Here is a 12254-nt window from a genome sequence, read left to right as displayed (position 1 = left end):
CCTTCCTTCATCTGTTTCCGTCCTGCCCCTCTAGCTCGGCCTCCTGGACACTCCTCCCCTGCGACTCCCTCCCAATACCAGGCCACACTCCTCTTCTGCCTACAACTCTCCATGGCTCCCTCTTGTCGCACAGAACACAAACCAACCTGCAGCCCCTGCCCCCTCCTGGCCATCCCCCACCTCCCTCTCTCCAGGCATCTGGACTCCCCTTTGCTCCCTTGTCCCCATCTCCCTTCTGCTGTCCCCCTGCCGCCACCTCACCAGCGCGGGTCCTGCTGGGTCTCTCTTCCTGGCTCCCTGGTGTTACTATCTGGGGAACCGGGCCCTCCGGGGTGACTTTCCACGTATTTGTTTGCTGTCCGTCTGCTTCCTGCTTGAAGCTGTGGGCCACTGAGGCCCCTGGAGCCTCCCGGGCTCAGCCCACAGCTGCTGGGGAACCAAGCAAGTGTGCAGGGGCCTGCGTCTGTGCGTGAGCTGCCACGGGGCAGGGACGGGGCGAGCTCAGCTGGGACTGGGGCACCCCTAGCGGGGAGGGCCGACCCGGTGCCGGAGGGACATCCGAGCCAGCCTCCCTCACTGTACATTCGGCCCGGGGGCGGCCAGCGTCACACGCAACAGACGGCACTGTGCTTGCGTGACACCTGCTTTGGGGAGTGGCCATGTTGGCAGAAAGTGGGACAGCCCCCAGGCCACTGTCCCTGGAATGGCAGAACCCCCGGGGGCGCAGGCTAACCCCAGACACCCACAGAGGCACAGCCGAGGCCTGGGAAGGAGGGCGCCAGCATCTCATGTGGCCTGGACAGGAAGCCCTGCCCCACGCCTGCCACCGGCCACGCAGGGTTTAATTTGCAGGAAGGTTGGCAGTCCTCTGGCCACCTTTGCTCCTTTGTCTCAGCATAAAAGCCACAAAAGCCACGAGCCACAGAGGGCCCCACTGGCCCTGGGTGTCCTCCAACCCTAAGCCTCCCCAGGTCTGCATGAGGTTCAGACTCAGGGACCCTCGGACAGGAAGGGACAGAAGTGCTCCCTCTGGCCACTCCCAGTTGGAGAGGGCAGGGCAGGCTCTGCAGGACAGGACCACCGACCACAGCTGCCATGCCGACCCAAGCACCCCCAGAGGAGGCCAAGAGCTCCGTGGGTTTCAGGATCACCCATGCAGAGCAGCACAGACCCCCACCCGCCTCCCCGCACTCCCCGGACTGCAGCACCACCCACAGGACTCAGCGGACCCAGCCACCCCTCCTGACCGCTCTGGGACCCGCAGCTGTGAAGCTGCCCTCGAGGCCCTTGTCCCCCACGGCCCCAGCCAGGGTCCTCCTGAGTGACCTTCAGGATCTCAGCCCAGGATCCTGTGTCTGCTGGGTGGATCCTTGTCCTCCGTCCCCAGGAGTGGGGAACAGCGAAGGAAGGGACAGAGGGAGGCAGCGAGGCCTCTGGCCCCTGGCCTCACAGGCTCCCCCTGCGGTTGGCCACCTCTCTGCCAGGCGCCAGCGTCTCTGTCCACGCCGGGAGGGGGCGTCGAGCTGGCCCAGATGCAGGGAAGGCCCCCAGATGCAGAGTCCGGCTTAGGCTCACCCTCTCCTTCCCGCCATCTCGTCCGGAGCCTTCTGGAGCTGCAGGCAGAGACAGGCCCACCCCTTGGAGGGTGCTGGAGGTCAAACGCAGCCCTGCAAATAAAGGAGCACCTCCTCCAGCCTGTGGGGCGGCCCAGCGCTCAGGCTGTTGGAGCAGGGGTCGCTACGGGGGCTGGGCCGGGGAGGGGCTCCCGCACACGCCGGAGCGCTCTGAGTCTGTCCCTCCTGCACGTGCGTGCGCCTGCGTGCAGGGTGACCCTCCTTGGACAGCGGAGGCGCCCAGGCCCCATGCGAGATGAGCTCGTGACACCACCACCCGCCGGGCCTGTGGGGTCGGAACAGAGCCCTGCGTCCTTGGGATCACTACAGGCCCCGCCCCGTGCCCCAGGGCTCTGGGGAGGCGAGTGTCCAGTGCAGGGTCCGGGTGTGCGTGTGTGTGCGTGCGTGTCTGTGTGTGTGTCTGTGTGTATCTGTGTGTCTGTGTGTGTCAGTGTGTCTGTGTGTCTGTGTGTCTGTGTGTGTGTCAGTCTGTGTCTGTGCCTGTGTGTGTGTGTCTGCATGTCAGTGTGTCTGTGTGTCTGTGTGTATCTGTGTGTCTGTGTGTGTCAGTGTGTCTGTGTGTCTGTGTGTCTGTGTGTGTGTGTGTCAGTCTGTGTCTGTGTGTATGTCTGTGTGTGTCTGTGTGTCTGTGTGTGTGTGTGTGTCTGCATGTCAGTGTGTGTGTGTGTCTGTGTGTGTGTGTGTCTGTGTGTGTGTGTGGACACGCAGGTCTTGCCCTGCAGGTGTAGCTGGAGTTCCAGGGTGTGGGCATCCGGTCAGGGGACCACAGCCCGGCCAGTCTTCAGTTGCCCCCTTCTGTCTCCGTCCTCTGGGCCCCTGAGGCCAAGAAGCCAAGTCTCCTTTGCCCAGGGTCTGCGAGCCTTACTGAAGGCCGGGTCCGTGGACGCCCCACTCCTGGCCCCGGGCACCCGCCCACTCCCCCAGCCATGCATCACCTTCTGCTCCCTCTGTCACCAAACAGTCATTGAGCAACGGCCATGCGCCAACACTGCGCGGCGTCAGGCGGGACACGGACAATGAACAATGAAATGGACCAGAACTACATAAAAGAAAGGAGTGATTAACATGGCCGTGAAAAAGCAGGGGAGAAGCTCTGGTGGGGGGGTTTATTTTTAAATGGTCGTGTCCAGGACAACATCATCATAAAGGTAATGTTTGTGCAGGTAACTGAGGGAAATGTCCATCTGCCCTCATCCATTCTCTACCCACCCCCATCCATCCACCAGTCCAGCCGTCCAGCTGTGTATCTATCCATCCAACTGTCCGACTGTCCGTTTGTCCATCCACCCACCCACCCATCCACTCATCCATCCATCATCCATCCATCCTCCCATCCACCCATATCTGTCCGTCCGTCTGTCCATCCCTCAACCCACCCACCCACCCATGCATCCATTCCTCTCTCCAGCCACCCCCTCCCCATTCACCGCCTCCTCTTGGGCACCCAGACGCACAGACGTGAGTGAGTCAGTCTCAGCCCACCTGCCGTGAGGACAGCTCTCTCAGGCCCCAGGTAGCTGTGGGGGGAGGAGGGGAGGGGCTGGGCGAGGCGCTGTGCACAGCCTGCGAGGTTCCCGTGGGGCCTCTCCCTTGGTCTGTGTATCTCACCGGCGAGATCTCTACTGCCATGGGCCAGGCCCGGCCTTCCGCTCACGGGGCTCTCCCTGCGCTCTCACCAAGCAAGGCTGGGAACTCAGTAGGCGCCCAGTAAATACTGGCACGCTGGCTGAGTCATCCCTGCCTCTTCCTCTCCATTCATCCCGTCTTGCTGTTGGCTCCGTCACCCTGGCCTCCCTGCCAGCCTCCACCTGACCCGCTCACCTGCCCCCTCCAAGTCCACTCTTGGCCGAGGCCCACGCTGGCTCTGGCTCCGAGACAGGCCCCAGGGGCTGCTTCAGAGGGCCCGCCTGTTGGCTCAGGTGCCAGACCAGCAGCACCCGCCCTGTGGACAAGGACCCTGGCCGGGAAGCGGCCTCCGTGGCCTTGAAGGGTTGGGGACAGACCACCTAGTCCAGGCCCCCTGCCCTCCATTCTCTGAGTGGCCAGGGACGCCCACCTGCCTGTCCAGCAGGAGGGGCTGCTGGTGCGTCAGCTGGCCCTAGAGCTCGGGGGACAGAGGCCACGTGCAGGGATATGGGCCGTTCTCTTGGGTGGGTGCCCTGTGACGGTGGCTCTTGGTCATCAGAAGTGGGGCCTGTCCGGCTCCTGGCCCACACTCCCCGGGGCCCTACCTGGCGTAGAGAGCCCCTGACTTCACCCTGTCAGGTCACCCAGGAAAGCAAAGGATGAGGGTGAGTGAGGCGGCACGTTTTTGGGGTGATTTCACCAAAAGGCACCAGGCCGTGCACCTTACAACAGCTGGACGGGCCGCCTAACATCGAGTCTGGATTTTGCCAGCAGCTGGTGCAAATCTCCAGCAAAGGTGTTAGCAGGTGGCCCGGCCAGCTGGGAGCTGAGCCCAAGTCCCCAGCCTGAGTTCTCTGCCCCGAGGGACCGCATCCAGGGCCGCTGTGAGGGGGACCCTGCCCGGCTCTCGCTGCCTTGGACCCTCGTTACTGAGACTTCGGATTCTCAGGGCTGCTCCCCAGGACTTTCACTGGGAAGGGGAGGGGGGCTCAAAGGCTGGTGGGGGGACTAAAGGGGACCCAAGGGTTCTCGGGGCCCGGCCACGACACCCTTCCAAAGCTGAACCCCCCAGCACAAAGCAAGTGCCAGGTGCCCCCGCGAGTGAGGGGAAGGGCTGCCCTTGGGCCGGGCTGTGCCCTGAGAGCCGTCTGGGGACTTCCCCGAGCAGGAAAGGAGCTGGGGAAGGCGGTGGTGGCCGATGACCTAACCTCAGACCAAAGAAGACACAGGGGGAGCTCCCCACTCGCCCACGGGATGTCGGCCGTGTCTTGGCCTGGGGGGGTGAGTGTGGGCGTGTGATGCGGCGGGCGGGGCCCCGGCCGGCTGGGGTGTAGGCACGGCCCAAGCGGGTGGTTCCCGCCCCCAACACTGACATGCTGGCCTCTCTTCCGAGTGACTCTTGCTTCCTACCCCACCAGACCCTGCTGCTCCAAGGCTGTCCTCCTTCGGGGTGTGGACAGGGCACTCCAGTCCCGCTGTGGTCACGACAGGGCTTGTGTGGTACACACATGTATGTACCGTATCTGCACACGGGCGTGACACACGCGCACACGCACAGCTCTCAGCCTCGTGCCTCGGAAGGGAGGGGCGAATGGAGGGGACAGGGCAGGGGACCGTCCAGTTCCCGCCTCCCTGGTGCCCGTGCAGTGATGGCGGGTCCAGCTCGGTCTGTCCTGCTGGGCTGTGAGACCCGCCGCGCGAGGCCTCCCCTGCGCCGAGCCGGGCCCACGGTCGGAGCTGGTCAGCTCTGTGGAGAGGCGTTCACACCGCCCATGAGCGGGAGGGCTGCGGTCAGCTCAGCGAGGAACGACTCCCCTCTGGCCTCTGTCCCAGTGCAGTGCCCAGACGTGGGGACGCTCAGTGTCCCCGGCGTGGGAGGATGGGGAACTCACTGAAATGCCGATTCTTGGGCCCCCCAGCCCCCCTGCGTCTGTTTCTGGGCAGGGAGCTCGTGTGCCGCCAGAGTCCAGGGCACCTGCCTCGTGGGTGCTGTCCCCGCCGACCAGCACAGCAGGAGTCTCCGTGGGGGGCGCGCGTCTAGGGCTGAGGGGCAACTGTGGGCCAGGCTGGAGAGGGGCTAAGAGCGGGGCCGGGCGGGGCAAGGCCACCTTCCCCAGGGCGCAGGCTGAGGACGCTCAGCAGCCAGACGAGACTCGTTAGCTTGAGGAAGATGGAGTGGTAGCACCTGCCCCCCCCCCCCCCCAGCTTGGACAGTCTAGTCCATTCTGCACGGCCCTCGAAACATCTCCGTCGATATGTCCCCGTCAGGCTTTCTTCGGGAGTTGTCCTCACAGCCTGCCCACCCCCTCCTGTGGCTCCCTCTGTTTTCCGCATCCCCTCCCCCTGTGCACCCCAACCCCCAGGAGGGCACAGCCCCTGCATGAACAGCGTGCCTGGCATGCAGACCGAGCTCCATGAGGACTGGAGGCTGAATCAGAAGTCGAGCTGAAGGAGGCCGCCAGCCGGAAAGCCTCTGGTCCTGCCTTCCCCGGCCCCCAGACCTCGCCGCAGCCACACACCCACCCGTCAGCGGCCTCAGTTGACCCAAGTGTTTCTGACGACCCTCTGGCCCCATGGAAGGAGTGGGGTGGGTGTGGAAAGCGGAGGGCCACCGAGGGAGCCGAGGGCAGTGTTCAGCCTGGGGAGGGGGCTGTGGGCAGGAAGGGCATCCTGAAGGGCAGGGGGCGAGCCAGTGGGCTGGGTCAGGCTTGTACCCCTGCTCCCGTGGGCTGCCCTGCCCTCGCCCTGACCCTGGGCCCTTCCTTCCCCGAGCCCAGTAAGTCCCAACCCTGCTCGCCATGCCTGCACGCCTGGCCTCACCCCCCTACCCCAGCTCCCACCTGTCAGCCCAGGGCCTCGGGCCTCTCCCTGGGCCGCCCCCAGCTCCTCAGAGCTGGCAGGGAGCTCTCGGCAGCCCCCCGGCCACAGCCCAGGATCCCCGGAGCAGCTTCCTGCATGGCTCAGGGCACCCCGAGAACCACTCACTTTCTCCCCCTCCCTGTGGCCCCAGCAGGGCACGTGGCCCTCCAAGAAGCCTCCCCAGGGGCCTGGGCAGCAACCTGTCATAATTTAAGAAATATGGAGACAGACACAAAAGTCAAGCTGGTCGTGTCGGGACCCTATTTAGCGGCCAGCCAACAATGGCCAATTCAGAGGCCGTTGGATCTAATCTCTGCCCTGAGTGCGCGCCCCGCCCTGCCTGCCATAGGCTTCAAAGCCGTTCCGACATCACAGGACCCACAACCGCAGGAGGAAGTAGGGCCGAGCGTGGCCCCGGCACCTGCGGCTTCTTCCCCCTGAAGGTCAGTGCCAACGGGGCGGGCAGGATCCTTCCGGACTCGGTTCCAGAATCAGGGGCCTGAGCACCCCGCAAATGGTCAGTGAGGATTTCTCGCAGCATCGTCACGCACGAGTGGTTCTGTAAGACGTTGGATGGCGTTTACTCCATGACTCTGTTTCACGCTCAGACTGTCCTGCTGTGGACGGCCCCCCCTGAAACTTTTCGGTGGATGGGGCTAGAGAGTAATTTTGTTTGCAGATAAAAGAGCACATGGGTTGACACCAATGATCCCGATTCGAATTTAAGGATGGGTTTGTACTTCTCAGGTTTCCTCGTTCTCTGGTCTTGGCTCCTTAGGGGTCTAACGTCACCCCCAGAACCCCAAAGGAAGAACGCTCATGTTACTAGTGACAGTGCAGTTCTTTGGGCTGGGTTCCTTCGCACGCTGGTGAAAACACTGACGACGGGTGCCCGGGTGGCTGCGCGACGCTCTGTTCAGCTACCGGAGGGACTTTCTTGTCATCTGCGGGGTTTTCTGATGTGACTAGCACGGCTCACTTCGCTTTCTGTTTTCCCACAGGGCTTTGGGTCAGTTCCTGGAAGTGGAGCTAACCCGAGGGGTCAACTGGCACGCTGGCTAATAGCGCCAGGCCCCCCGCCCACTGGTGATGCGTGCGCGCGGACCCCCCGGGGCCTCGCCCGAGGAATGTGTGGCCGGTCAAACGTCTGGACGTCTGCCAATCAGATAGGGGAGCAATGGTATCGGCCTGTACTTTTCATTTGCATTTTTCTTGTTACCAGGGACGTTGCTCCTTTTTTCAAAGTGCAAAATCGCGGGCTCCCCCTTTTCCTGGGAGCTCTTCGTGTCTGCGGCCCACTTTTCCGAAGGCTGTCTGCCACCGTCTGTCCCATGTGAGATGTTCTGAACGAGCCGGTGCTGTTAATCCTTGACCTGCCGTGTAAGTCGTAAAGACTCTTTCCAGCTGCTCATTGGTCTTTGTGACTTTGCTAATTTCAGCTATTGTCTTGAGGTCAAGCCCCGTTGGACATGTTTTCCCTGCTACAGGTGGCTGTGGAATTCCCCGAGACTTGCTCGCAGAAGCCCCGTGACCTCATCTCGACTTTTGTAGCTAAGCCTCTGATCCCTCCGAAACCTGCTCCGTGTGTCTCGGGTGGGGTGGATCCTAAGGTACTTTCCCCCTTCCGCTGTGGCTCTCCAATTGTTCCAACGCCACCTGTTACAAGATGGTCTTCCACCTTCGGACGGCGATGTGGTTATGCAGACACTGAAAGGACTGACCGAATGCCCCCTGTGTGCCCTGGCCTGTCCCCGGGGCCCTGCGGAGGCAGACTCTCCGCCTCCCTCTGGCTGGCTGCCAGTCTGTACTCCCCAGAAAGGCTCCCTGGCCTCAGCGGCCCCACAGTCTCCAAAGCACCCTGCACAGGCTGGGACCCACTTCGTTCATTTTTCTGCAAATACAAACAGCTGGCTGTGTGGGGATTCCGGGGTGAAGGGCTGGAACTTTGCTCCAGCCACCAAGAGCTGGTTTTCTGCTGGGCGGGGGGTGGTACATGAAATAAATCAGCCTGCGGTGCTCAGTGAAGACCTGGGAAGCGTCTGGTCAGTTACCTGTCCTCACAGGAAGGTTGCTCTGCCCCGGGCAATGTGCAGAGAAGGCTGTTTTCTCTGTCCCCCTCCCCCCACCCTCCTCTCTGCACCCCAACGAGCATGGAACCAAATACCAGCAAGCGATGGGCAGAGGCCATGTGGAGACCTCACAAACCTGATCCCGTCCCACCTCTAAACCCCCACCCCCAGCGTCCAGGGAAATCCATGGGGCACAGTGGCAAGCCCAGGGCAGAGCTCGAGGAGGGCAAGACACCCATTCTGCACGTCCCCAAGGCCTCGAAAACGCCTTGCTGCGACCTGCCCAGCGGTCAAACCCTGCCTACACCCCTACCGGCTGCCTCCAGTAGGCCCCACAGCCCCCATGGGCAGGGCTCCCATGGGAGGTGCCTGACTGACAATGGCCCGAGCTTGCCTCCCGGGTCGCATGGCCCCTAGTGGGCACTGACCCTACAGCATTTTTCTCCACCCACAGCGTGAATGGGCGGGCACAGTGAACGGGGGTGCTCATAGTTGGAGGAGCTAACAGGCCGCCCTCCTAGTGTCAAGAGGGTCAGTCTGCGTGTGCCCTAGGGTGCCCGCCTTTCCCCACTAACCCTAGCCTCTCTCCAGTGTAGTGGATGCCCGTGTCCTACCCGGCTCTCCTGCCCTGGCCTCGCGGTTAGCTACACCTGCGGCCCCTGGCCTTACTCCCTGCTCAGCTGGGGGTTCCTTACTGGGCAAGCAGGTGTGCGTGGGGGGGTGGGGAGCGCACGTGCGCGCAAGTGAGGCAGAGGAGAGCGGGAGGGGGCAGGCAGGCGGAGCAAGTGAACGCAAAAAGGCGGGAGGAACAGGTGGGAACAGACCGGGCCGGACCCAGCAGGCGAGCGGGCGAGCGCTCCCAGGCTCGGGCTCCGGCTGGGGCGCTCGGGAGCGCCGGTTGGTCCGGGCGGGGCTTCTGGCCAGGGGCGGGCCGCGCCATCCCCGGGGACCGGCCCGCGGCCACCACCCCCTCCGGCCCCGCCCCCACGCCCAGGCGGGGCGGGTAGCGGCCCCCCGCGGCCGGGCTGGCAGCAGCGGCCGCGCGCACTGCGCCCCCGGCGCCCGCCCTCGCCACAGCTCCCGGTGCCGCCGCCCGGCCGGCCCCCCGCGGGCCCTGCCAGGCCATGGCCGCGGCCTCCTCCCCGCCCAGGCCCGACAAGAAGCGCTGGGGCTGCGGCCGCCTGCCGGGCTCCCGGCGGGGCAGCACGGGCCTGGCCAAGAAGTGTCCCTTCTCGCTGGAGCTGGCGGAGGGCGGCCCGGCGGGCGGCGCGCTCTACGCGCCCATCGCGCCGCCCGGCGCTGCGGGCCCCGCGCCCCTCGCGTCCCCCACCGCGCCCCCGACCGCCGCGGACCTTGCGTCGCGGCCGCCGGTGAGCCTCGACCCGCGCGTCTCCATCTACAGCGCACGCCGCCCGCTCCTCGCGCGCACCCACATCCAGGGCCGCGTCTACAACTTCCTCGAGCGCCCCACCGGCTGGAAATGCTTCGTCTACCACTTCGCTGTGTGAGTATTGCCGCTGGGCCGGCGCGCGCGTCACCCAGGGGCTTCCCGCGGGGCTGCAGAGGGGCGTGGGGGGACCCTGTCTCCTGCCACCTGCCGCCGCGGCGACCCAGGGCTGCCTGGAGGGAAGAAGAAGTTAATGGGGGAAAACAGCAACTCTGAGGAGCCTGTCCCTTGACGTTCAGGGGCGGTGTGGGTCGACCCTGGGCGGGTGGGGAAGCTTCCCACTAACTCTGCCCAGGCATGAGGGGGGAGGTTGCCCAAGCCCAGTAGTTGGCTCTGCTCCTCCCTGGAAGGACGGTCCAGGTGTTAATCCTTCTGGGAAAGGACATGTGCCAGGGGAGCTTGCCCTTGGGTGCAGAGGAGGGAACTCCTTAGACTCAGGAGTCCCCAGGAGGGGAGAGTCCCAAGCTCCTGCTGGTGGCAGCAACATGTCCCAGGTCAGGGCAGGCCACGTGCGGGGAGTCTCCTGGGCCAGCAGGCGCGGGGCTGGCCCAGAGGGTGGCAGGCTGAGTGATGTTCCCCAAGGGGTCAGCGTGGCTGTGGGGAATGCCCCACCCCCGTCAGGGGACCAGGCTTCTGAAGCAGAGGAGGCCGGACAGGGCTCCGGGGCAGGGGCGGGATTGGGCCCGTGTTTCTAACGCTTCATTGGCGGAAGCTGTGTGCTGGGGGAACAGGACCTCACAGGCGGCACCTGGCCCTCTGTGACCCAGGTGGTTCCAATGCCCGCTGTGGAATGCCTGTGTGGGGCAGGGCAGGCCACTCCATTCCTCGGGGGTGGGGGTACAAGGAAGTTACCTCCTCAGGGCCACCCTCCCTGCTGCCTGCCTGGAGTCCTCCCCTGCCGTGCCGTGGTTCCACTTCCTGGCGGCCCAGCCCACAGCCTCTTGGTACGGTGCCAGCCTCTGGCCTGGGAGCCCTCGCTTGGCCATCCCCACGCTGATCATGGGGGTGGGGGGCTCTGCTGGGGGCTGCATGGGGGGGGCCTCCCTCTGGTTTCCTATTGGTGGTGACAGGTGCTCATCCCTGCTGCCTTGGCTGGCCAGTGGGCGGGAGAGACCTAGCTGGGGTGGGGGTGCTTCAGGACCAATTTTTCTCTTGCTGGCAGCGGCCGCTGGGCCGCAGGGGTGCAGTGGGAGCCAGACCCCGGCTGGCTTGCAGCATCGTCTTGAGCAGGGGAGGGGGGGCGGCCTCAGCTCACACTTGGGCTCCTCTGTGAGGGTAGGTGGTATCAGGGGTGCTCGCCCCTGTGCAGAGGAGGTGGGCTTCCACAGCAGGAGGGCAGGTCTCGGGGACTATGTCCCCAGAGTCATGGATGGGCCCTGGTCTTGAAGCCTCTTCCACACCCCAGCCCCCACCTGCCACAGCATCAGAGGGTGCGTGCACCATGACCGTGGCTGATCTGGGGGCGAGCACGGCCCTGCCCGTGGCTGCAGCAGTGGCTTGTCTCGGGGCATAGGGGAGTGTTTGCGTGCACGGAGTCCGAGAGGTACCACGAGTCAGACACCGGCTGTGTCAATGTCCAGCCAACATCAGGTTTGTGGGTGCCACTGTTCACACGGGCTGCTTGCCTCCTAGCCCTCGCCGAAGAAGCCCAGGGTTTGGACTCCGCAGCCAGGTGCCCAGCAGACAGCTCCGGGCCAAGGCAGGGAGGTGTGCCTGGAGGGCCTCCAGGCAGTGTCGCGGTGCCTCCCCACCCCTGGACGGCTGCCAGGGCCAGGGGCCTCCAGAAGCCCCACTGGTTCCCATCCTGGGGGTGCAGGCCTGTGGGCGTGCGTGGCCCGGGCTCCCTGGTCGTGGCGGTGGTGGTGCCGTGTGGAGGAAGAGGGCTCGCCGCACCCCAGAGGAAGTCTCTGCTTACACTTGTGTTTTCTTCCTGATTCTGATTGTTTAGCTCTCGGAAGTTTGCTCAGCAGAGTTGCCGTTGCCCGGCCTCTCCAGGAGCTGGCGGGCAGGGGTGACTCCCGGGGATAGTGGCTGAGCGTCTGCCCTGCGGGGGTGAGCCAGGAAAGGATGCTCCTAGAGTGGCCGTGTGACCTTGGGTCAGTCACTTCCTGTTCTGGGCCCTGCCTGGTGAGAGGTATGCTGTGGCCCTGGGGAGTGGACAGCCATTGCAGTGCCCCAGCTGCGGGCTGGGGCTGGAGGTGACCCTGGCCAGGCAGGGCACGAGGCTTAGCTGGAAGGTGCCTCCTTCCCCCTAACGTCTCTAGGTCAGCAGGCTCTGGACAGTCTCTGAATTGGCCAGTCTTTTGAGGGGACCTGGCCTTTAAGCTGGGATTGCAGGAGTGGCCTGTGGCTGAGTGGCCAGAGCCCAGTCGCAGCCCCATGAGCAGGGTGGACAGCGGCCTCTCTGGCCCGGTGTGGCTCTCAGAAGCGTCTGAGATAGTGCGAGAGAAAGGTCCGTCCTTGCAGAGTCACTCTGAAAGGGGCAGGACTGTCGCTGTGGGTGGCCAAGCTCATTCTCTGGCCTTGGAGGGCCCGGCAGGGGGTGGTTGTGGGACCCACTGTCCCGCGGGGCCCTGCGAGGCTGGGCACGCTCTCCCAGGCGCAGCTGGGGAAGTGGGC

General features: G+C 64.6%; 1 protein-coding gene across 3 annotated transcripts in view; it reads left to right on the top strand.

Annotated features, from left to right (window-relative positions):
- Positions 1-9251: 9251 nt before the first annotated feature.
- Positions 9252-12254, top strand: part of KCNQ1 (potassium voltage-gated channel subfamily Q member 1) — a 322363-nt gene continuing 319360 nt past the window's right edge. For 2 of the 3 annotated variants that reach the window (XM_045770690.2, XM_045770691.2), the window contains exon 1: positions 9252-9692. In XM_045770690.2, the coding sequence (XP_045626646.2) occupies positions 9313-9692 (380 nt within the window). In that variant the 5' untranslated portion in view covers positions 9252-9312. The remainder of the gene's footprint in view (positions 9693-12254) is intronic. The other variant, XM_045770689.2, reaches the window with a different exon arrangement.

The sequence above is a fragment of the Ursus americanus genome, chromosome 24 (genome assembly GCF_024610735.1).
Source record: "Ursus americanus isolate L20-20 chromosome 24, mUrsAme1.1.p, whole genome shotgun sequence".
NCBI lineage: Eukaryota > Metazoa > Chordata > Mammalia > Carnivora > Ursidae > Ursus > Ursus americanus.
This window is presented reverse-complemented; position numbering and strand designations above follow the sequence as displayed.